This window comes from Centroberyx gerrardi, chromosome 1 (assembly GCF_048128805.1).
Source record: "Centroberyx gerrardi isolate f3 chromosome 1, fCenGer3.hap1.cur.20231027, whole genome shotgun sequence".
Lineage (NCBI taxonomy): Eukaryota > Metazoa > Chordata > Actinopteri > Beryciformes > Berycidae > Centroberyx > Centroberyx gerrardi.
Window position 1 is genome coordinate 21383074 of NC_135997.1, and position 26142 is coordinate 21409215.

General features: G+C 40.5%; 1 protein-coding gene across 1 annotated transcript in view; it reads right to left on the minus strand.

Annotated features, from left to right (window-relative positions):
- ush2a (Usher syndrome 2A (autosomal recessive, mild)) overlaps positions 1-26142 on the minus strand; it is a 242629-nt gene that overhangs the window by 148639 nt on the left and 67848 nt on the right. The window contains exons 25-31 of the mRNA XM_071921972.2: positions 25118-25399; positions 23189-23364; positions 22672-22819; positions 18047-18153; positions 17269-17392; positions 6857-6987; positions 673-799 (exon numbers count right to left, since the gene is read on the minus strand). Coding sequence (XP_071778073.2) covers positions 673-799; positions 6857-6987; positions 17269-17392; positions 18047-18153; positions 22672-22819; positions 23189-23364; positions 25118-25399 — 1095 coding nt within the window. The remainder of the gene's footprint in view (positions 1-672; positions 800-6856; positions 6988-17268; positions 17393-18046; positions 18154-22671; positions 22820-23188; positions 23365-25117; positions 25400-26142) is intronic.

A 26142-nucleotide genomic window follows, 5' to 3' on the forward strand; every position in this document is an offset into this window, starting at 1 on the left:
AGAGGGAGAGAAGAAGTGTGGAGAGATGGGGATGTAAGACAGTACAGAGGAAAGGTAAGGATTGGGGGATAGAAACAATTATGGAAGAAATAAGAAAGAAAAAAGACCGGACACAGATGAGAAAGAGAGAAAAAGAAAAAAAGGAGGAAGGAGGAAACAAAAGGAAGGATAATAGAAGAGAGAGGAAGGGAGATGTTGAACAGGGGGTGAGGGCAAAAATGGAGAGAGTTGGACAAATGGGCAGATGAGGAGAAACAAAAGATAATGGAGCATATGTGTGTGTGTGTGTATGTGTGTGTGTGAAAGACAGAGAATGAGCTATATATTGGAGGACCACTGGGAAACTGAAGTGTGTGTGTGTGTGTGTGTGTGTGTGTGTGTGTGTATGTGTGTGTGTGTGTGTGTGTGTGTGTGTGTGTGTGTGAAGCCTCATTATTCTCATCAGACAGAGAGTGGCTGGGATTAACCTGGCTAATACCTCCGTGTGGAGCTGGGGGATTTACATACGTAGAAACACACACATGCACATATTTGTCTCTCACATGGCTACGCACAAACACGCACATGTGCACACACCCACACATACGGACGAGCATAAATACACTTGGACTTCTCTCTCTCACACGCACACCAGATACACACAGTGGTCAGTATGAATATGAGAAGAGTTACCTCTGTATTGATTGTTTACAACGATTGTTCCCACGGCCCCTCGCCTTGTTGCCATGACGCTGTGCCACTGTCCATCGTCGTAGCGGTGGCCTCCATCACCGTGTACACTCACAGACACTGCAGAGCCCTACACACACACACACATACATATTTACAAACATTTGTATTACTATACTTGTGAGGACATCCCAATGACTTACATTCATTCCTGACGTCTGAACATTAACTCTCACATACAGTATATGTCTAACAGTAACCGCTAACCTACACTTAACATAACTTGACCTCTGACCCTAAAGAGACCACTTTTCAAATTCCTGCTTAGTTATAATTATATCTTGATCATCTCTCTCTTGTGAGGACAAGGTGAGACATTAGGGATAGATGCACAACAATACACACACACACACACACACACACACACGCACACACACACAGCACATTCACACACATACACAAAAAACACTCAAGAATGTGAACTAACACACAAACATCAAAGTGTTGTTACAGGGCTTTCTGCTGCCTATTAAGTATGACATCATTGTTGTGATCAGCTTTTAGCAAGTAGGCAAAGAGTACTGTAGTAAAACAAGGATAATGGGCATACGCACACACACACACACACACATACACCCACATACAGGGTGATGAAGATTTAATGATGAGATCAATAAATGTATGAATGCCAGAGTATATCAGCCTCTGACATCTTTACTACCATTGCTAGACAGCTCTACTTAACAAGACAACAGGGGAGGGTTCTGTCTATTTCACACACACACACACCGGTTTGAAACCAATGGCCTGGCAGGGGGAAATCTGGACAGTGGAGGTGGTTAACACTCTCCCCTCCCTCAACAACTACCATCAAGGTGCCCTTGAGCAAGGCATTGAACCCACTTGCTCCAGAGGAGGAGCCTGTGGTACTGTGCAGCTCCCAAGTGTGTATGTGCAGCAGGGAATCACTGAAGAGCATGTGTGCTCGTCGATGAAAGATAGGAAAAGAGTAAAAATGTGAACCACACTATACATGACTATATGCAGTGCACACACACACACACGCACACACACTTTATCTCTCTCTCTCCCTCTCTCGGATGAATACAAGGGAGTAACTTTCATTATGTCAGCCAACTTCTCGTGTCAGTTGAAACAGTCGGCATCACTTATATTTTGTGTATGTGTGTGTGAAGTGTGAATGGCTACATGAAACACACACCTCTATTGAGTAAAAACCCATTGAGGACAGTCAGCACTTGAGTTGTATAGCACTGGACTTGGGTGTGTGTCCGAGCATGTGTGAGAATGCCCCAGTGTCCTCGGTGCTATCTCTTTAATATACTCTATTTGATATTGGAAGCTGATGGACAGACACACACACACACACACACACACACACACACACACACGCACACACACATGCACACACACTTTTGTTACTTACTTGCACCAGATAAGTAGCACTTATCCAAAGTGCTGCCCCTGTGGCTTTCCCAGCTACACCTGGCAACCCCCTGCAGAGTGTGTGTGTGTGTGTGTGTGTGTGTGTGTGCATATGTGCATGTGAGAGGCAGATTGAATGAACAAGAATGCATGTGTGTAAATGCACGTGAGTGTATGCAAGTGTGTGTGTGTATCAGTGTGTGTGAAGCCAATCTCTTATGGAGAGGAGAGGGACACAGGGTGAAGGGATGTTGTGCTCTTACATTGGATGACATTCAGATCTGCTATCTGCGCTCTCCTTCCATCTCTCTGCCCCCTCTATTCTCTCACCCTCTTCCACTGAGTCTCGCTCTATCTCCCAATCTCTTCCCCTTTCCCAGTCTCACTCTCTATTTCAGTATAGACTACTGCAATCTTAGCGGGTGGAGTATGGGGGGTGGTTGGAAGAGGGTAAAACCAAAGACAGCGAAGTTAACTGATGGTTTGCATGAGCAACAAAGTATATGGGCACATATGCATGTCAGTGTGCAGACAACTGATGTACAGTAAGTGTGTTTCCCCATCTGTGTGTTTTCATGTGTGTCAAAGTGGTAATCTTGCTTGTTTTTGTTTCTTTTCTTTTTTATTTTGCTGATATCTTTGGTGATGACTGGTCATTGCTGTTGTGTTTTTGCACTCCTGTCCCCACCGGCAGTATTGTGGCGTCATTTTCCTGAGATTTTCTGTTGATGAAGTTTTAGTTTCTATAGGTACCGGTCTTTTCTTTCTTTGGGCATGGTGGCTACTGCTCATACTAACTACCCAGTTCTTCTTCTATTTATTCCAAACAAATGCTGTCGCTGCTGCCTGAAACGTAAAATGTATCACTTCCTATAAGGCAGAGGATTATTCCTGGGAAAGACCTATCCGACACCAAGGGCAGAGTTAAGAGCAGCAAGTGTAAAAGCTTTCATGAACTGAGTGTAGGTTGATAGATCGGTGATAGAGAGCAGCAAAATAGACATTTATTTATATGAAAATGTTGTAGATTATTAATTTAACCTATACATGGAAAGGCATGTTTGCTGCTAAGAGGGTTCCTGGTAGTGTCCAAACATATTCAGTGGATATGGTTGCAACAATGACAATTTAACACACACAGATAAAGACACACAGAAACAGAAACATGCAAGCACACACACAAACAAATATACATACAGAGAGACAGACATACACACCAAGAATTAGATATAATAATGACAGCATAGCACACACACAACCACGCTCACACACAAGTATATGGACACACACACACACACACACACACACACACACACAGTAATGACAGCTCTAAGCACTGTGATCCTTCCTTTGGCAATGGGTAATGAATGTATGACTCTGTGAAGCCGATACTGTAATCTGTCCAACGCAGACACATTTACATACTAATCTGAAAGGAATAGGAGAGACTACAACACATATGCATGCATGTACACCAAGACCTATACACACTTATACATATGACACATGGCCGCACACGCACACACACAGCCTTGCACACACGCAATATACATGCATGCATATACTGTATATACACACACACACACACAGGCACACACAAGTCTAGATCCAGTCCCGGGCAGCAGATCACACTGACATACTATGGGCATAGCAGTAGCCCAAATGCAACTTTGTTTTCCCTTAATGCGTCAACAAGATTTAAACAAAAGATACAGTATCTTTACATGAGAAAAGTATGCAGGTGTGAGAGAGTGTGAGGAGAGTGTAATACCAACATTGCTAAACTGAACCTCTGATCTGAAGGGCAAACATTAATCAAAATATGAAACATGACATTCTAATTTGTTGTCAAAATGCCTTTAAATGCATTAGAAGGACTTTCAAATAACTACAGGAAGCACTCTATTTTTTAAAGGGGGATGTTTATGCTTGTGAACAGAGCCAATCAAAATGTGCTTCAGTAAAACCCAACAAATCTTTGCTTAGGCACACACATATGTAGTAGTTTTATATTTTATGTCCTCAAAGACTTGGAATTAATGCAGCACAGATCATGCAACTGGACATGCTCTGGAAAGCATGTGTATACCAGCTAAATAGAGTTTTAGAATTAAATAGGATCTCTGAAATATAGTTGGTTTTCTGCCACAATAACCAGTAGTGTAGACTTACAGACTTAAATTTACGAGTCACAGCCAAAACTTTCCAGCATTTGGCTGGTGGCTGGCAATAATTGTCAGTCTTGAATCTGATTTCAGGATTAGGTTTAGGAAAAAAGATAAGCTGTATCTAAAGTTTCAGAAAGATATGCCTTTGATAAAGACAGGAAGGACACTATAGTAGTTCAAGTATGCTACATTTTGTGTTTGGTGAATCAGGGATGTGACCAGGACAAAACATAAGAGCAACTAATAAAGCAGTGTGTGTTTGTGTGTGCTTGCTAATGAGGTCAGGAAACAGGAATCCCCTTTGGAAATGAATGGGAGTTCAAAAACCCTGAAGCCTGGAAAAAAGGAGATTATTCCCTAAACACTACAATGTAACAATAAAGGCGAAGCCAGAGAGTATGGCCTGATGAAGAGCAGCGTCACCTTTTGGGTGTTAATAACTGTATATTTAAGGAGCTCTAGTTGGTCTTAATCTAATAGCACCTGTTGTTGAAGGTTACAATGTTTTCATTCTCGAGGGCTACAGAACTGTATAATTATAGCCGCTTCCTAGAGTTTGCTAATAGCCATCAATGTTACAGAGCTGAAAGAGAGACAAGATGCATGGCTAGTGACAGCTAAATGACACTTTGTGTGTGTGCCTGTCTAAGTGTGTGAGTGTGTTTGTGCCAGCAAGTGTGTTAAATAGTCAGTGACAGCTATCAAGTGTGTGTCTCTGTGTCTGCGTGTGTGTGCTGAGTGACACAGTTTGTGTCACAGCCTGTGACAGCTAGGATTTCATGAAACACCGCTTAACTCCATCATTAGAAAGTATACAGTATGTGTGTGTGTCAGTATGTGCGACAGCAAACTAACTCCAATGTGTGTGTCTACCTCTTCTGCATGTGAATGGGAGTACATGTATGTGTGTGTGTGTGTGTGTGTGTGTGTGTGGTAGCTCACACATGCACGTATTTCTGAGCGTATCAGTTTCCTGTGTCACGCTAAATTAGCCCCCCTGCGCTGGTAATCCCATTAGGATAGCTCAACAGGCTAATGGGGGGAAGTAATGGGCCCAGCTATATGTATCTAGGGGAACACTAATAAGCCGTGACACCACTCCCACTGTTAATTACCACAAACTAGCCTAAACAAAGGAATCAACCGGGTTGGAGAAGACACACATGCACCCCAATGCACATACACCTATGCATGCTCATGCACAAACAATCTAACAAACACACACACACACACACACACACACAGACAAACACTCCAAATCAACAAGGATCTATTCAGAGACATACACCCCTCCACACACACAGATGCACCCCCACAAACAGATACTTAGATTTTTCTGAAGACTTTTTGATATCCATGAGTATTAGACAGTGGTGAGGAGGGGTAATGTGTGTGTGTGTGTGTGTGTGTGTGTGTGTAATTAGTTGGTGGTCTCGTGGAAGTATGTGTGTAATCATCTCCCATCATCACTTTCATCATCGAAGTCGTTGACTCTTTAACCCCTCTACATGTGTCTGTATGGATGGATAAGGGGAGCGGGGCTGTGTGTGTATGTGTGTGTGTGCACGGGCGCAAAGCTTAATTAGCTTGCAATTGGTATTCACGCGTGGTGACTGCGGGGAATGAGTTAATTGCAGTCCAATTCAAACGTTGACACACTTTCAAAGTTTTTTCCCCTCTCCCTCTGTCCCTGAGAGAAACCAATGAGGGGCTGCGGATCACATTTATTAGATGAGAGACAGAAAAAGTGAGAGAGAGAAAGAGGGAGACAGAGGTACAGAGAGAGAGAGAGAGAGAGAGGAAGAGAGAGAGACAGAAAGGAAGAGAGAGAGACAGAGATGGATTGCAATAGAGAAAAAAGACAGGTAAAGGTGGGCAAGGGAGTAAAGTAGGCAGAAAGGACTAATAGGGTAAGAGAGAGAAACAAATGAGAGCTTGTGGATGGAAGGGATTTATGAGATGAGAAGTCATAATAGGGCTTGAACGGCCACTAACAGACACACTGCTCAGTTGATAACACTATATCTCACACAGAACAACAAACACACACTGGAACTGACTCCTCAACAAGTGGGGACATCAAGCGTTATATTGGTGTGTAGAAAAGATCATTTTGAAGAGGACTCATCATACTCGGTATCATACTAATCCTTAATATCCTCCCCTAAAACACTAGCTTTCTAACAGCAGCATCAGGGCACAACACAGAATAATTGGCTAATAATACGCATCCAATTCCAGTCTTCCATCTCAAACTGATTTCCATCATAAAGAAACAAATACTTCATACTGATACTTCATCCATGCAATATCCAAAACACAGTACATTCGTTAGGTTTGTATACAGTAATGCGTGGATAATTCCTAAAACAAACCCGCTGGCTTAGGGATAAAAGTTTATATTTATCTCCTTGAAAACTAAAAATAAATCAATTTAGGCTGCAAAACTAACCGGACAGCTGATGGAATGGAGAGACAAACTCAAGAAGGCAGTCAATGTCAAACTTAAAAGATGCGTTCTTTTGTTTTTTGTACTCACATTCTTGAAAAGTTTGTGAAACTTTGTTCCCTACCTGTGGGTCAAACAGAAAGTAAGGGCGTCCATTTTTGATCTGTAGAGCCAGGAACTCTTCCTGATTTCCTGGAGAGAAGGCACAGAGCAACAGGCCGTCTGGGGACCGAGTCCTGAAACTCAACTCAACACCTGAGAGAGAGAGACAGAGAGAGAGACAGAGACAGAGAGAGGAGAGAGAGAGAGAGAGAGAGAGAGAGAGAGAGAGAGTGAGAGAGAGAGAGAGAGGGAGAGAGAGAGAGAGAGAGAGAGAGACACACACACACACACACAGAAAGAAACTAAGTGAAAGGGTTAACACCAACACATTTTTTCAGTTATTAAAAATTGAGCACTTTTAATTTGAAATTTACCCTCAATAAATAGATATATGTAAGTGAATGGCATACAAACAAAATGACATTAAGACTGAATTAGTATTTATAAATGGGCAACTGTTGTAAAGCTCTTGTTCAACATGAACATATTAAAACCCAGAGCTGAGGTAAATTATTACAGTAAAAGACACAGACAGTTATTTTTTAGTAGCGCTGTTATTCCCAAATTCACTGAGGCCAATGAGAAAAGTGAACCATTTAGATATTTGACAGATTTGAAAATATTAGACCAGAATCAAAAGATGAAATTTGTCTGCAGAGTCTTCATTCTTTCTCACTTGAATTTGAAATGCCAAGGAACTTCCAACTTGTGTTTTACCACTTCCAAAAAAACAAACAAAAAGAACTACATTAGCTGCAACATAAGGCTGGCTGAAGAAGAAGTTAGGTTCTTCTCCTGCTCGGTACTACAGGTTTGAATAAATGAAATGTACTGTGGGAACAGCTGATTTGTGAGAGAGGTTGTTCTCTCTCTAGGGGAAAAAGGCCTTCAGGAAGCCCAGTAACGCTCGTGTGTGAAAGACTATCTGGGAAAACCTACAGATTGAGATAAAACACATTTTTTGACAGCAACCGATAGATGTGCAGTGTATGTGCTCCTGACTGTTCTCCCTCCAGATTTCCTAAGCAAACATACATTCACTTCTTCAAATCCATAAGCAGTGCATTGCTGCCCCCCCTACACACACACACACACACACACACACACACACACACCAGTACATGAGTACCTAAACCCTCTTCTCAGAGCTGCCATGTAAGGCATACTTTTCTCCTCCACTAGATGACTTTGAAGTCCACAAGCATATGTGTGTGTGTGTGTGTGTAAGTGAGAAAGAAAGAGAAGGTGTGTGTGTGTGTATTCCTTCTTACATCTTCATCAGGTTGCCTGTTTCCCAACAGCACCATAGCTCTAAGCTCACTTCATTTCCACTATAAGCCAATAGTCTAGGATCTTACCTCCTAAGATACCTCAGGGAAAACATGGGCTTCAGAAGACCAGCACCAGCAGACTGACCTGCTTCCTCAATTTGAACAGTTCTCACTTCTAATCTCTTACTTCTATCTCTTAAAGACACAATCTCCTTTTTCAGATTATAGCAAAGACATAGTAATTGAATATTTTTCAGCATAGGACTCATACCGAGTTTAAATTTAGGGTCTCCCTGGGTTCCAGATTAATTAAAAAAAACATAATTGGAACTCCTGCCATGTGGGGACCCACGAGACGTAGACCCCTGACCCATTTTGGGGCCCAACCCATAGTTTATGTAAGTAAGCTCACCTCCAGCAGATTGCTCTCTTGCATTTTCCAGTTAAAACACTGTTCTATATGAAGGTTTCTGGCTTCATGAGGACTCCCAAAATAAATCACAAGATGACATTCTGGTTTTTGAAGAACATTAACAGTAATGAAGGGCAGTTGGTGCCATATGTAACTCCTATTCTGATGCTTTACTGTCGTCTATTCTGCACTGTTTCTCTCAGTGGTAAAATGGTATCATATCGTCTTTAGGGCCATAATAAAAAGGCAATATTACTAAGAACTTTTAACTTTTTCGTATAACTTTTGCTCCTTACAACTGTTGCGATGACTGAATTTTTAACTCCTACTCCTGTGGCTGGCAATGTTACCCATCTCCATTTCCTCAAAAAGTTGTCAATCTATCAATCTGTCCTGCTTCTGTTTTAAGTGTTGGGGGTGCCCCCTTTGTTGTTGCATACAGTATTATGAATCAAAGCTTTAATGTGGGAAAGTAGTGGGTTCTGAGACCAGCAGAGCTTCCTCTAACCTAACACACACACACACACACACTCACGCACGCAGAGCTGAGAATTCATCCAGCGTGCTGCCCTGCCATGTTACTTTGGATCAGAGATTGGATCTTAATCCACTACTAGATCCACACAGCGACACAGAGCATGTGGTTTTATGTGTGTGTGTGTGTGTGTGTGTGTGGTTTTGTGTGTGTGTATGTATCCTCAGCTCTGTCTGTCTCTGTAGGGAACAGAAGTGTGGGAAGATCTGAGGAGTTGAATGGAGGCAGTCCGAGGTTCATCAGAAGCCGGTGTTAGCAAAATAATTAGCCTGGGTGAATTCACTTAACATGGAGAGATGTCAGACAGTTATACAGCCAACTCAAGATGAATACAGATGTAACCTTCGCAGAGGTCCCACTGTCTTTTTTACATTATTTTTAAGGCATTGCTCTCTTATTAGATGGAACACAGTGGAGAGAAACAGGCAAGATTGGAGGGAGAGATCGAGGCGATGACATGTGACAGGGGTTATGGTCTAGATTCAAATGCATTAATTCACAAGTGCGAGATATGAGCCTTAGATACCAAGAGAAGAAACATGGGAACTCAAATCACAAAGTGTAGATGTCTAATACCTCAAAGGCTGAATGTAGTGCATGTGTTATTTGATAATATTAATGATTAAAAAAAAGTTGTAAAAAGTTGTTGCTGTAGTGTGTTGTGGCTAAAAATACTTTTTTTTTTTTTGAAGGCTGGTTTGGATGTTTAGGAGATAAAAAGAGACAATTACAAATAATTTGCTGATTCTTTCTTTTGTTTTATGTTTTTGGCTAACATAGGCTTGCATTAATATGTGATATTCTTTAGCTCACACACTAGCAGAGGGTTTGCCGTTTCCATTTCAGTCTAAGATACAAGTGATTTAGAAGATAAAGTGGACACATTATGCATGTGCTAGGCTAGTTGTGTGAAAAAGAATGAAGGTCGAAAATGTTGCATTTTTACTGGCAAAAAATGAGAGGATGGGATCTGGAATACAAATCCTTGAGATTTTACCATCTCTGCAGTGCATATAGTATATCCAATAGTGTATGAAAGCTTTAATTTCCAGTCTACCTGTAAATGAATGTGAGCCGGTGGCAGAGCAGAGTTGAGACAAGACAGACAAAGACGTTCTTTACATCAGACTTGCATTCTGTACATCCAGCAGGCATGTGTCATTTACATTCATGACCTTGTCACTACAGAGACGAGTGAAGTCATGACAGATATCTGACATTACATTATCCCCCTTTAACCTTCTCTCTCTCTGTCACACTCTCCCGATCTTGCATTCCTTCCCTCCTTTCTTCCCTCTGCTTTTAACCTTCCTCTTCTTTCTCCTGACCTTTTCATTCTCCTTTTCTCCCCCTCTTGCCTCCTCTGAATTTCTTCTCTTTCTCTTCCTCCCTCTCTAATTCTCTCTTTTATGTCTCTTTCTCTCTCCACCTCTGACCACCCCCCCTCTATCCCCCTCTTCTTCCTCTCTCACTATTCCAATCCTGATGTCAACAGTAGTGATATCCATAGTGAACCAGATTGTAGATAACGTGCAACCATGCTCTCTATAGTGGACAAGGGAGGTACATATCAAAGACACACACACACACACGCGCGCACACACACACTGGGGACAGGCCCAAGGGGCACTCACACACTCTCATAGGACCTGACCTTAGGACCTGACCTTGGAGAAGCACCATCAGCATCCATATTGTTCCTGCCTTATCAGCACAAAACTTCATACACATTTCATACAATACAAACCAATTGAGTGCAATGACCAAAGTCACATTAAAAGGTGATTGATAACGTATCATGTCTTGGTACTTCATATAGTAACAACAAAGAAAAAAACAGTTTGACCAGTTCTGCAATATCCTGAACTTTGACATCAAGCATTTTGCTTGATTATCTTAAAATTACATGTTTAAGTCATGAATATAATGTAATGAAGATATTTTTATAGCAATAATCAACAATGCTCTCTGTTTGATGCTGTGAGATGGTGATTTCTATGTCCACTAGTACAACTAAAACACTGGTAGTCTGACTTTTTTCCATAGGCTGACTGTTATAAAGTGGAGTCAAGATTTGTGAATGTAAACAAGTCAATCCGCTGACCTGAGCCCAGCACTTAGGGAAGTGAGTTTGATTTCCACACATCATGCTTTATTTCTGTTAAACCACTTCTGCCTTTAAATTTAAACAGTTCAGCTGGAGCCAGCCAAAGAAACTGAGGCCCAATCCTGCTCCCATAGCAGCAAAAGATTGATAATACTGTTGAGGAAACTTGTTCTTTTGACCTTATTCGAGGGAAAGTAAACACATAGGATGTAGGTCACTGTGATTACTAGTGTATGTGAGCTTTATGGACTGTATGTGTGTGTGTGTGTGTGTGTGTGTGTGTGTGTAGGATGTCCTATATTGATCTTTATTTTAGTATTAGAGTTGATCCCTGTAAGATAACACAGGACATCTACTGTGTGTGTGTGTGTGTGTGTGTGTGTGTGTGTGTGTGTGTGTGTGTGATAGGGAGCGAATGAGAGATTGTCAACACATGCTTGGCCAAGGTGTTTGGTTCAAATGTAGAGAGTCTAAGTGACACTACTTGTGCTCAGCATTACTTTCTTCAGCTTTCCCCGGGGGACTTGTGTCACTTCACACTGACAACCACTTCAGAGCCATCAATACACACACCTGGACACACAGCATGACAGGTGCCTCTGTTACACATACACATGCAAGCACATGCATACACACACACACACGCAAACACCAGCATGCACTCATGCACATAAGAGCGCACACCACAGCCACACAGACACACACATTCGAACAAACACCTGGACATTTTCCACAACAGGCCTCCATTCCTCTCAAGTACTACCAGTGTCAATGTTTGATGCAAAATATCTGATCAAATTTGATTCTCATTGTAAAAATAGGAAATTTAACAAAACTTCATGATTTAATTAAATATTAATTTAATATATAAGAAATTGCTTTTGAAGTGTCACATCACTTATTTTGCCTTTGCGTAAAATTGAATCGATAAAATTGTAGTATTGCCCAAAATGATCATCATTGGGGCTTCTAATTGTAAAGGCAATAGTCACTTTTTGCTGCTAGTGCTGAAATGCACATTCATTACAAATGTGACAGAAATGTGTCACTGAGAAAGGGCTACATGTGTTATCCATGAATAAATGAGAGTTTTACAAGTTATGAATTTTTAATCATTAGTTTCATCTGCAACATGATTAAAAATGTCACACATGGATGAACATTAAACTTGTAGCTGTAGTATTTGGGGAGGTTTACCAGAGAACATTTGGAAGATTAAATGAGTATTTTCTGTATTGTAAAATGTCTTGGGGTGGCTAACTGGACTGGAGTGCATACTTTCTTGAGGACTTGCAGAATCATGTCATACCTCCTCTAGCCAGAACCTGCAGTGTACAGAGGAGTACAGTCATTTTAAATTGAAAGGTGATATATTAAGAGTAAGTTTCATGACCTAAAAGACCATAGACCATAAATGCATGGTCATCCATTTATTCATATGGCTGTTTTTTATTCCTTAAAACCTGACCATTCTGATATACAAGGCTTTCATCAGACAACAGCAAGATTGAGTACATTTTATTGTTTTTTATTAACAATGAGGACTGCCTGCCATCATCTCAGTGTACAACCAGTGATGGAATCTATTGTTGTACAGTAAGTGGACTATATTGTTCAAATGGAGTCTTTTATTCATTAAGAATTATTAACTATTGGTTTATAGGAGTTTACTGTTCATAATGTTGTATTGTTTCCCCCATATTTCTGCCTAACCAAACAGTGGAGATTTATGTAATCCTCTACACTATATATCATGAACAAGTAGCATTATTTCACCATTTACAGTTTTAAATTGAGTCTTATTTATCAGGTAGTATTGTTTCATATGTTATTGTATTGTTTCTCCTCTCTCTGTCTCAGTAAACAGTGGAGGTTGTGTGTAATCATCTACACAACATAACCTGAATAACTCCAGTCATGTTAGCTCTCTGCTGGCATTAATCAGAGCCTGGCGTATTAATGAGAGCGCGGCAGCTAGCTAATTACACCCATAGATTCTGCAGCAGCCCATTAAATATACAAATGACAGAATTAAAGAGCCCAGCCTCTTCTGATTAATCTTTAAATGGGGAAAAACTAATGATGTCTGCACAAACTTTCCCTTCACACACTTCTCCCCCTCTCCTCTCAACGTCAATGCCTGGCAATCAATCAAATTAATTAAGGAAAAATAATTTGTATCATTTAACATTTCCCTCTTTCCTGCTCGGTTGCTGCAGTGCTGCTGTAGAAATGTACTGTAGTAGACGGGCTCTGGAAATCATCCAAGTCTTTTTGTTTCAGCCTTTCATTTTTTTCTCCCCCTTTTTCTTTCTTTTTTTTTTTAACTGCGTTTGTGATGTTTCATCTCTCTTCATTTGCTTTGGGTTGAAAAAAATACATCTGGATTAGTACGAATAAGAGCAGGCCATCATCCTCATTCCAATTAACCCATTTCAGGCCTAAATATTGAAGCATTACAAATAAGGTGAGAGGACTCGTATCATGTATTTTGGAACATTATCCACATTAAAACATTGATTTTACAAGTAAAAAATATTTTCATCTCAAGATGCCTAGACAGGATTGCTTAATTCAAAGGTGAACATGGACTCCAGAAAGTCCCATCTCAGGCTTATAGATACAGAATCATTACAGATGAGATGAATGGACTAACATGTATTTATGGAAACAAGCACATGGGGTATTCATATCACAACGTTGATTGCATATATGCTTATAATCCTGTTTTCATCTAAACTAAGATTCAGTATGGGAAATATTGACCTCAAGTGCCCTAAATTCATTCAGCATAGAGAAGTGCAAGTGAACAGACTAATCATTTATGGAAACAAGCCCTCATAGAGCACTCATATTACAAAAATGATTGCACATGGATGAAAAACAACCTATTTGAACTAAAATAAGTTTTAGCAAAGAGGAGGGCCCTTACAATTACAGATGAATGGGCTAATATAATGTATTTATGTAAACAGACAATAAGGTTATTCATACCAGACCATTGATTTTACATGGTAAAATAAACTATCTTGATCTTAACTCAGATTTAGCATAGAAAATATTGACCCTGTTCAAAGACATGCGCCCTTAATTCACATGTTTAGGAAGCCAGAAAGCCCACAGAAAGAACATCAAATGAACCATTTATGGAAAACACCAAATTATTAATATTCCCAGAACGGTGCATAATGTTGACAGAGAAAAATGATGATCTGCTGTTTCCTGCAGAAAGCCCGTCTTGATCTTCTGAAGCGTCGATGCTGCCATTGGAGGAAAACCTCATTTCTCCAAAAAGTCAGCTTACAGGACACAAAAGAAACTCTTATTTCCAGACTGGCAGTGTGCATTTTTTAAATTATGCCACTGTTTTTTAATGGAATTCATGGGGCCTCGGGTCATGAAACCTGCTCAAACCATAAAGGACCATGCAAAGATTAAATTCATATTAAAACATTGAAATTGCCATTGTTGGAGTTACAAGGTTTCCATGAGACATCGGCGATTGACGAGTCTCTCCTCTGTGATCAATTGGCTCTCGGGGGGGCATTACACTGCATTACATTCATAATCCGATTTGGCTTTGATTTGTTCGCTGTTCCGTGCGCTTCGATGGGAATAATTGTCTGTAGATGATGCTATTAGTATTGACGGTTGTAAAAGGGCGATGGTTTGAGGACTGCCGACACATTGATGGTCCAGAATAGATCCGGTCTGAAAGTGATTGTCTGATCCATTACCCTTTATGAAGGAGGAGAGTGGAGGAGAGGCGAGACACTCTCTCAATAGCAAAAATCATCATCTATTTACTTGGATGAAACAGTATTCAGAGAGATCCATTGCCCTTTATGAAGGAGGAGCATGGAGGAGAGGAGAGAGGCTCACTATCAAAAATCATCATCTGTTTATTGGGATAAGAACACAGCGTTCAGAGTGACCCATTACCCCGAACCAAGAGTGGAGACTTGAAACAAGAGGTAGCACACTCGCTCATCATCCCTGTAAAAATCATCACCTATTTATTGGGATTTCTTAACATTTATCTAGAGAAGGTTTGCTGCTTTGTGTGCACACAATTACACACATTCACACCATTCAGCTCCATAAGAACACAGAGTAATGGATCCATTACTCTTTATGAAGGACAAGGAGAGAGGCGAGGCGAGACACTCTCTCTGTATCAAAAATCATCTGTTTGTTGGAATAAAACAGTGTACAGAGTGACCCATTACACTATATGGAAGTACATTTGTAGGAGGAACAGGAGGCCAGATATTCAATATCATTTAAAAAAATCCTCTATTTATTGGGATTTTTTTTTTTTACCTTTTTTTTAATGCTTCACATTCATACAGTTACACACATTCAGACCATTCAGCTCCATGTTTTCTTCACTTTGTGGAAAAAGGAGAGTAGAGAGAACACATAGTTTATACTATCTGAGTGGTAATAATAAATAGTAAAGAATTTAGTAACTTTCCATGTCCATAAAAGGTAATTAAAGAATGATCAATGCTCTAAGTAGAGGTGTGACATTCTCAATATGAAAAATTATATTAAAAATAAGAATTTATTAACTGGGGTAAAAACACACTGCTTGCTTTCACCTCTAATGAAGGTCACAAAATCAAAACATCTTTTTATTGTAACAAATAGATAATTTAGGTTATTATTTTTGATTTGGATAAATTACTTTTTTGATGTTGATGGAGTGTTGTACCTCTCCATATAAACTGCTTCCGTTCTTCTCAAGTAGCCTCTTCTATATTTTTCTCTCCTCTCTACGTCTCTCCCATTTTCTCCCCTATTCTTGCTGGAACTGACAGCTGACACTGTTTAACGACTATAAGCCAAACTATTTTTACTGCATGAAAACGTGTTCTAAAATCGTAGGCATCAATGTGAAAATATACACGGCTCCTGCAGGATGCTGATGATATGCTGTACAAATTGAAATGTTCAAATATGAACCTCCACTCTTAATTCTAAGAATCTCATAGGCTGAATTCTGACAATTTGTTTTTCCCCTCAAGACCTACAGGCAACAAAGGGGATGCATTTCATTATTTGCACTAAAAAAAACGCCAACCCCATTCATCCACTCTGAAATCATCTCTTGTGCATACTGTGAGCTCCTTATTATTAGTATTTGGACAGTGACATACTGTTTGGTGTTTTGGCAGTGTATACTCCTACTACTTCATGTGTGAAATGACAGTGATTATAAGGCTAAATTGCTGATTGTCAGTTTTAATTTGAGGGTATTTTCAGCCATATCAGATAAACAGGTAAAGAACCAAAGGCCTTTATGTACATGGATCCCGATTTCTGGGTGGCAAAAATGTAAAAATATTTGGTTGGAACAAGATTACTTGATGACAGCAGAGAGCTTTGCAAGCTCAATCACAGTTGATCACTATCAGAAAGGATTACTGATAAAAACCTGTATCCGCAAAAAGTCAGGAATTTCAGGAATCAGGAAAAACTGACTGATTTGCATATTGACAGCAACGCGCACTTGACATTTTAACATGCATTTTTGACATGCATTATCAATGTTTTGGCACAGCGCTAGGACATTCAAACATTTTGTCTACATAGACAGACATTACTGGAGATACAAGGTTTCTGCAGGACAGTGATGAAGTTAGCTGAAGTGGCATCGAAGAGCTTTGCGAGCTCAAATCCTACTGATTAGTATCAGCAGTCATTAATTATGAGCGTCAGACTGGGTGATGTTCTCAGATGAAGCAGAACATGTTTGGCTGTGGAGCTCAGCTCTCTAATGATGCTGGTAAACAGAAAGATAATTGTCCTTTAGAATGACTGGGGAAGTCATTGGAAGACAGTGAGACTGAGAGACAGTGGAGCGATGACTGAACAACAACATGCACACACACAAAAATGCATGGATATGTACATACGCATACAGGCATACATAACAACAGACACAGGTGTGTAGAGGTATGCATAGTCACACAAACATACACATACACACACACACACTGTACACACACGCAGACGAGCATATACAGCAAAATGCTGACAGACATACACTCTCAGGCGTACACGCACAAACAGACACTCACATGCATGCAGACACGCTGCTCACCTGTAAAGTCAGTGTTAACAGGAAGGGTGTCATTAGGAAACCGGTAGTAGCTGCTGCCTGGGAACCTGGTTCCCCTGACGACAGGGCCTCGTGGGTCAGACAGAGAGATGTCTGTCCGCTCCAGCTGGGAAACAGCAAGTAAACAGTAAGTATAGCAGCAGCAATAATACTAAATTTATTCATAAACAGTGGTATTATCAATAAGAAAACATTGGAAGGAGGAGAGAGGAGACTAGTCAAGAGATCTACAATTTAGAAAACTAATAACAAAAGTCATTATTATCATCATCATCATCATCCTCAGAGACAAGACACACCACCCTGCCTCATACAAACAGAATCAGACTTGCTTTGTATTGCCAAGTACATGTGAAGGGGTATGTCATGAGGGACTGATTCAAAAACAATTCAATGAACAAAAGATTTAAAAACATAGCACTCAATGTGATCAGAACACTATAAACACCACATAGACCAATACCCAATTATAAAAAAAAAAATTAAAAAACTTTTTGGGGACACCTTGCCATCACTGGAATCTATGCATTGTTCTCTATTATGCCTACAATCAAGACATTAATATCTCATTTCCCATATTTCCTTGTTGGTGAAAGAGAGGTAACAGAAATTTACTGCTGTTGTGATCGAATTGGAGAGCTAATAAAACAAAATAAACAAAATAATTTTCAACAAGTGACAGTAACAAAGTTGCTAAAAAAAGACTGAAAATCTCTCAATCTGTGATGACAGCCGAATATGTTCATGCTCACACACAGACCTGGTAGAGGGGGCGTGGTCCGTTGAGTTGGGCTGGGGGGTCCCAGTCGATGTGAATGGTGGTCTGATTCATTGGATTTAGTCGAGGTGGGGACAACCCAGATGGAACTGGGAGGAGAAAGAGGACAGAAGGAAATCACACTCAAGTAAGCTAATATACTTTTTATAGCAACTTCGGAAATCATTTTAATGTGGTTGTAATTGCTTCTTACCATTAGATCCCAAACTAGTCTCAATACAAAATAAAATCACTTTGTGATCTTGATCTTAATTTTGTGATTTTTTTTTCATTGTCAAATCTCATTTTCACTTCATTGAGGGTCAATTCAATTTCCTTCTTTCACTTTAACGTTAAATTAAATTTCCTTTTTAAACATACCGGAGCTACTGGAGCTGCAGCTTTAAGACATTTAATAAATAAATCAGCAGGAGACCCACTGAGATGGTGAGAAGAGATATGTAAGGATGGAGAGAGAAACATCGCGAGTGATGGAGTGGTATGGGATGGGCAGGATGTGTGTGCATTAAGTGTCATCCCATCCTCGTGTTTGTGTGTGTGTCTGTGTGTGTGTGTGTTTCAGTAATGGTCTAAATGGTCTGTGGTAGGAGTAAATTAGCTCTCACTGACACACACCCGCGCGCAGGCCATCTTTAGTGTGAGTCCTAATAGAGCTCTTAAATGGGAAGTGGACAGCTTGTCTTGGGCGGCTCATCTTGGCACATCAAACCATAAATTACTGCCAATCGATAGCTCACCAGTCTATTGAAATTGAGCTATGGTGTCATTTAGAACATTCTCTGTGCCACACACACACACACACACACACCAAATTTAAAACATTTGTGCATTGATGTATGAAATACTAGAAAACAAGTTTATCTTTTAGTTCAAACTGATTTCTCTATCAAAGCTTGAGTGTCTGTGTGTGTGTGTGTGTGTGTGTGTGTGTGTGTGTGTGTGTGTGTGTGTGTGTGTGTGAGTTAAAGTGGGGGGTACTGCTATGTGGCAGTCTGTAGGACAGATGCCTCTTTATCCTGTATACAGTGATAGATGTTCCCCATCCAGTCCCCACCCTGCATCTATCTAGCATTGATACTACAGTGGCTGCTGTAGTCTATACTTCCTCAAAACACAGTAATTTAGAACTGAACAATTTATCGCATATCTGATTTCTCTAAAATAAGTAGTTGCCAGACTATTCCCTTGCACCTTCTGAAGGCTGAAAGACAAAACAAAAATTACAACAAAATTTACTTAATTAATTTTCTCTACCCCACACAATCCACACATTGGATCACATTGGGCAGAAGGCACTTCATTTTAATGCAACTGTATGAAAACGGGACAGTGGTAATGCAAACAGAACGACAGAGGCCTCTGTGTGTGTGTGTGTGTGTGTGTGTGTGTGGTGTCAGATCAAAGAGCATTTCTCCTTATTGATTGGGATGCTAACATACTGTCATGTATTCATCTGTGTGTTTGTGTGTGTACAAGTTTATTGTGCCTCCTTGTTAATTCACTGTAATGTACTTAACACTGTGACACATTCAGTTTGACGAAAGCCACTTGCCCACACACACACACTCACACACACATACACAAGGTTAACAGTCCACCAGAAAGGTTAATTTTGGTCGCCGCCATGGTAATGAAGCAGCTAAATAACGGGCCAGCTCCCAGGGAGCAATTGTGTATGTGTGCATGTGTGTGTTTTCTGTTTTTATAGCGACTGACATGTCTTAACAGGCTCTTAGCGTACAGTTACACCACACACACAGACACACCACTTATTGACATGGCGATCCCTTGCCATGCATATTTCTCCCCTCAAGAAGGGCCTCAGGCCAATTATGCGTAAATCAATAAAGTTCCTGTTCTGTTGAGTGGTGTTACAGTGTGAGTGTGTGTATGTGTGTGTGTCTGTGTGTGTATGTCTTGTAGAACAAGCCTTTATGGATGTAGGATACATAAAACATCACCATCAGCCCCTGATTAGCCACTCACTTTACACTCTGATCGATAACATCGTGGGAAGACACACACACTCAAACAAATGCAAATGCATCAACACACACAGACACACAGAGCGCTCTCCCTCTGTCATTGTGTGTCTCAGTGTGCGGTGATATTTAGTCAGTCTTGGTCTGATGTGTGTAACTCCAGTGGTTTTGCAGATGCTGTCTGCTTACTGACAGCAGATGGCAGCTGGCTCTAATGGCACAGCCTTGGGTGTGTGTGTGTGTGTGTGTGTCTATGTTTAATTAGAGTCAAATGGTACTTCTGGATCAGCGCATCAGTAATATGTACAGTGTATCCAAACGTAGAGCAGAGAAAAGATGGTCTTAATGGTCCACTTTATTTTAAAGCTTTACTTGAGCAATTTTTCAATTCAGGGGTGAAACATTGCACCATTTAGTGTGTGGATATTATATTTATTTTATCCTGCACCTGAGATGAGGTTATTTTGGATGTGCGAATACTATTTTCAGTATCATTAACTATTTTCTGTAAACTAGTCCAGATTGCAGTTTCAAACTGAATGAGAAAAAGCAATTTGAAATATGGAGCTACAATAGAAGCTCAATACCCAACGGAGTAGCACATGCTATGCAAATTGTTTTGAGATTTTAAAAAAAATGTCTGCCAAACGGCATATGCCATTATCATTTCTTACAGTTGAAACAAGGGACATCTTTGGCAATGGATGAAACAAAATGGTGGCAACAGATGTGGCTGTTAAAAATACATTCAAAAAGTCAACTGGGTACAATAAGCCATATTGTATTGTACTGTATTACAGTCAAGAGAAGTCTTTGGAATCGCTTGAAATAAACATCGTCGCTGTGTCAACAGATGTAGCCGTTAAAAATACATTCAAAAAGTCCACTGATTACAATATGAAATATCATTCATCACAATAAACGCAAGGAACTTTTCGGGAATCGTATGAAATGAAAATCGTTGCTATGTCAACAGATGTAGCCGTTAAGAGTACATTCAAAAGCTCAAATCCCTGCGCAAGTATTTATAGATGAAAGGTTTGTCTCAAGCACTCAGCACACACACATTGTCTATTCACCTAAAGAGATAAACAAAACAAAAACAACAGAAACAGAACATAAAGAAAGAGTGGAGACCATGGTTGAACAGATGGAAAAGTGTGTGCGAGGGTCACATGTGTGTGTGTGTGTGTGTGTGTGTGTGTGTGTGTGTGTGTGTGTGTGTGTGTGTGTGTGCAATATGTATACTTCAGAATGATTCACGTTCCTCTATCGCTCTGTGCTATTTTGTGTGCGAGTGAATAACTGTGCATGTGAAAGAGACCGGAAGAAAGAAAGGTAGAGAGATAAGTGAAGGATAGAGTGAGTGAAAGAGTGAGGAAGGGACAGACTATGTCAGAATGAATAAAAAATGAGGTGTGTGTGTGTGCGTGTGTGTGTGTGTGTGTGTGTGTGTGTGTGTGTATCCGTCACCCGGCACTGATCAATTAGGGCTCGTCTCAGTCCCAGTGATTTGTGTCTGAGTTATTAAACACAGCTAATTCATCCTACTTCCATAGTGGTTATAAATCTAACAGAGTGTGTGTGTGTGTTTGTGTGCGTGTGTGTTTGATTCATGGCCAGCAGGGAGTGTGTGCTACGCCACATTTTTCTCCTTGTAATTAACAGTAAATTGTTTTTACTGCCGCGCGCCATGAATATCCCCTCTGGTTAACACCACCAGTGCTGTCGCTACTCAAGTACCCAATGACTGACTGTGTGTATGCTTGCGCTTGTGTGTGTGTGTGTGTCACAGAGGGATGTGTTACAGTTGTTATAAGGGGAATACCACGCACTCTAAGAATTCATGTTATTGCTCTGACCTTGGAGAGTCCAATCAGTACTGAGCATGAATACATACATGACTGAACACTCGCCCCTAAAATAGAAAATATATTGTCCCTTTCAGCGTTTTAATATTTTCAAATTTATTCTCTGCAGAGCTGTATAACGGTGTGACATCACAGGTTAGAGAGTGGGACGTCTTCTTCTTCTTTCTGGCCATAAGTAGACTGTAGTAATTGTAACAGCTGAACAATTAATCGGAAAAAAAATCTAAATCGCAATATGAGCTTCTGCAATTTCCAAATTGCAGCGGCTGCAATTAATTGCTTAAGAGAGAGTTGCGTCCAAAATGGTCTATTAGTCCTGCGGGTAATCTTTGGTCCATGAATCAAGTGCAATATTGGTGAAAACATTTCATCATACTCAAACTCAGCAAATGCTGCACACTGACATCTATTTTTTTTTTTACAAAATCACTTTTCTCTAAATAATTTTATGACAAGAACAAAAATCTCAGTTTAAATCACAATTGCAATATTCTGTCAAATAATTGCAATTACATTTTTTATCTTTCAGCCCTAGTAATTGTTGACTAATACATCTGTTCTAGGACATAAGGAGGCCCTTTGTGTTATTATCAATTTAACTATGACAACACTGTGTAAAGAAAAAGCGAGTGATGAGGAGAGAGAATAGAAGGTGCACATGTTTTGGTAATGTGTTCATGTAGTGTACAATGTATGTGTGTGTGTGTGTGTGTGTGTGTGTGTGTCTGTGTGTGTGCCTGTATTTGTGCTTTACCTGCTGGTAGAGTCCGTCCTGTGCTTGGCAGACTGGTGGTGCAGCCTGTCCTGGTGCAGAGTGTAACAGTGAAGTTATACACATGGTAAGGCTTCAGTCCTTTCACTATATATACAGGCTGTGACGAGGGTCCCGCCCGATGTAAGACCTGAAGAAGAGATGAAGAGGACCAGAAGAAAAAGGAAAAGGAAGAGGGAGGAAAAAAGAGGAGAAAATAGAAGCTGAGTAAGAGAGGGGATGAGTTATACACACTGTAGGCCTTCAGTCCTTTAATTTCATGCACATGCTGAGCAGTGTGAACACTAAAAAACAAGAATGGAATCTAAGCTTTTTTATTCCATCTTGGGCCACATACATATGTGGTCCCAGTGGTCCCAGTTTGACCGGTCAGATCAGAATTCACGTGGTCTGTAATGTGAACGTAGCCCATATAACCTGAACATGACCTCATGTTGTCCTACTCTGTGTGTGTGTGTGTGTGTGTTTGTGTGTGTGTGTGAGTGTGTGTGTGTCTAACCTGACTAATAACTGGAGGAGCATAGGGATTGCTGCTCTGTTTGGTGAGTAAGTTGACCCGGTATTCTGTGACCTTTCCCCTGGCGATGACCCCGTGACCCTCAGCGGAGCTCCAGGTGACTTTCAGACTGGTGGATGACACTGCGTACACCTCCGGAGGAGCCATCAACTCAGGGGCTGGAGACAGGAACGCGCACACACACACACACACACACACACACATATATTTCAAATATGTTTCAAATACTTTATTTGGATCTACCAACTAGATTTAGCAGACGTAGGATTCAAATTGTGCAGTACTTCTCTGCTGTTTGGACTTTAATGTGTAAAGTTAGTTAACTCCACCACACAGCCAGACAACAAAACACACATACAAACAAGGTGAGTGAAAGACGTAGAGCGGGGAGGGGGAGAGAGAGAGAGAGAGGGAGAGAGAGAGAGAGAGAGAGAGAGAGAGAGAGAGAGAGAGAGAGAGAGAAAGAAAGAGAGAGAGCTGTAAAAAAAAAAGAATAAAGATCCTGCAGTTTTTACGTTGTCTATGTTTGGCCAATTGTGCATGGGAATTAGAAAAATACACCACCAAACCACAAAATGGGCCCAGAAATGCAAGGTACATTGCAAATAGCTATTTTTTTAAACAGTGTTAGGGTTTTAGGGTGGACTTGTCCTTTAACTGTCAAACATGCCACCTAAGCCACGGAAAATGTTGAACCTTTTATGGAGAATTAAATAAAAATAAGACATCAATTTAGTCACGAAGAAATGGAAAACTGATGACTTAAGACTTAAATGAAGACTGGATATTATGTGGACTTAATGGATTTAAGCATTCTACAATTCTGTGGTTGCGACAGCCACTATTACATGACAGATTAGAAGGAAGGATTCTTTTATTCTACTGTCGATGGCATCTAGCTGTGAAATATGCTGTGAAATGTGATTCATGGTAGACATAACCATAGTCATATTCTTTCTTTCTAGTACAGACACATGTACGCGCACAAACACCCACACCCACACCGAGTTTAATATGGTGTTATCATATGCTTGTTATCCAGACACATAGCTTAGAGTGATGTTGGAGGCAATCGTTTAGTCCTAATGAGCCATATCATCTCTTTGGAATTCAAATACCTTAATGAGTTTCCCCCTCCCCCACACACACTTCCTTATTTCCTCTCTCCGTCTCCACTTCCTTTCTCTGCTCTTTTTTCCTTCTGTCTGACGGTTTTGATTTTTGTTGTGTTTTTGTAAAATATTCAGTTATTACCTCCGCCAATTAATTTTCTTTGGCGGACAGATAGCCCGTGGCCCGAGAATCAGTTGATTACATTTTGGTGGTGATCCGGATCTGGGATTTCCGCAAACAAACTGTTACAGGCGCTGCAGCTTTGCAAGTTGGAGAATTGTTCGGTGCTGGCAGAGGTTTGCGCTCTACCATGTGCCTTCTAGTCTGTTAAGTGACTAGCTAGTTACTGGGCCAAAATTTACTGTTTTAGGTTCCAACCAATGGTTTCAGTAATCAGTAACCCTAACCATCCAACAGGGTGATAGGCCTGGAGGACAACTTTTATCCATCATCCATCTATCTTTTCCTCCCCATATCCTTCAATTGCTGTATGTATATTAGGACTGGATACCAGCCAGACTTTTTTACATTTTGATCAAATATGAGCCTGACCACCTCCAAATCAGGTACAGAAAATCCTACAGCAATAGGCCAATGCAAATTTCTGATTTTCTCATGCACCTACACCTTATCCCTGTTTATTCAACATTCCATCAATATGTTCAGATACACATTGACCAAAAGCCTCCCAACTCTAAATGCCCCACAGCGTGACTGAAAAACGAAAGTTGCATTAAAGCTGTTTAACCATGATCATTTTGTGTGTGTGTGTGTGTGTGTGTGTGTGTGCATACAAACCTCCCTCCATGGTGCGTGCTGTGGTCCACTCTGACGTCACACTGCCTGCCACGTTGATACTCACGACCCTCATCTGATAGGTTGAAAATGCCTGCAGACCCGTTATCATGGCACTGCTCTCAGGGGGTGAGACACTGCTCTGATTGGCTCCCTGTGCTTCTGGAGAGACGCTTGGATCCAGCCAACCAGAGCTCAAGAACACCCTCTTTTCAGGGGCAGGACTTGTGAAGTTCTGTGATTCCACTGGTCCGCGTAGAAAGACTTCGTATCGTGTGATGACTCCTGCACAGCAAGTCAAATTTGTTTACTGTTACTAATTTCCTTTTTTAATTGCACATGCACTTTCAGCTCAAACATGGCTCTTTTGTATGTGTTTCTTGTCTGTTTTTACAATGCCTGAGCAAATGTTATCGTTAAGTAATCATTGAGTCATTGGCATTGATCAACAACCCTATTATCCCCATGTATATAGTATGGTCATTTTGTGCTCTGTGGTAGTTAAAATCGTACTTATTGAACCTTTAAAGTAATATTTAATGAAGCTGGCCATTTTATGACAATTCTGAATGATTATTATGGACCGCGTGCATTGGCATGTTATGTGTTTTTAGGATGGTGTTTGTCATGTTATGTGTCCGAACAATTTCAGCAGATCTAGAGGGATCTAGATGTAGATGCTTGGCCTGTAAATCAAATAAGAGCAGTTAAATCACCGACACTACAATGGAACAAAACAGAGACAGATATGAAACCACTAGAACAAATTACTCCTCACTACTGCTGTTTCAGAAAACCTATTAGGGAAACAACCACAGCTGCTACAAGAATTGTTAGGGAGACACTGCAATGCATTGTTTTACCCCAGCTGAACTCCCTGTATTAGTGAATAAGTGTCCCAGGACCAACTCAGCCTGTTCATGATAAAAGATACAAAGCATCAAGTGTGTATTTGAAACTATAGCCCTGCTTAAAGCTCATCTCTGTTGGCAACAGGATGCTAAAATTTCTACATTTTCACAATGCAG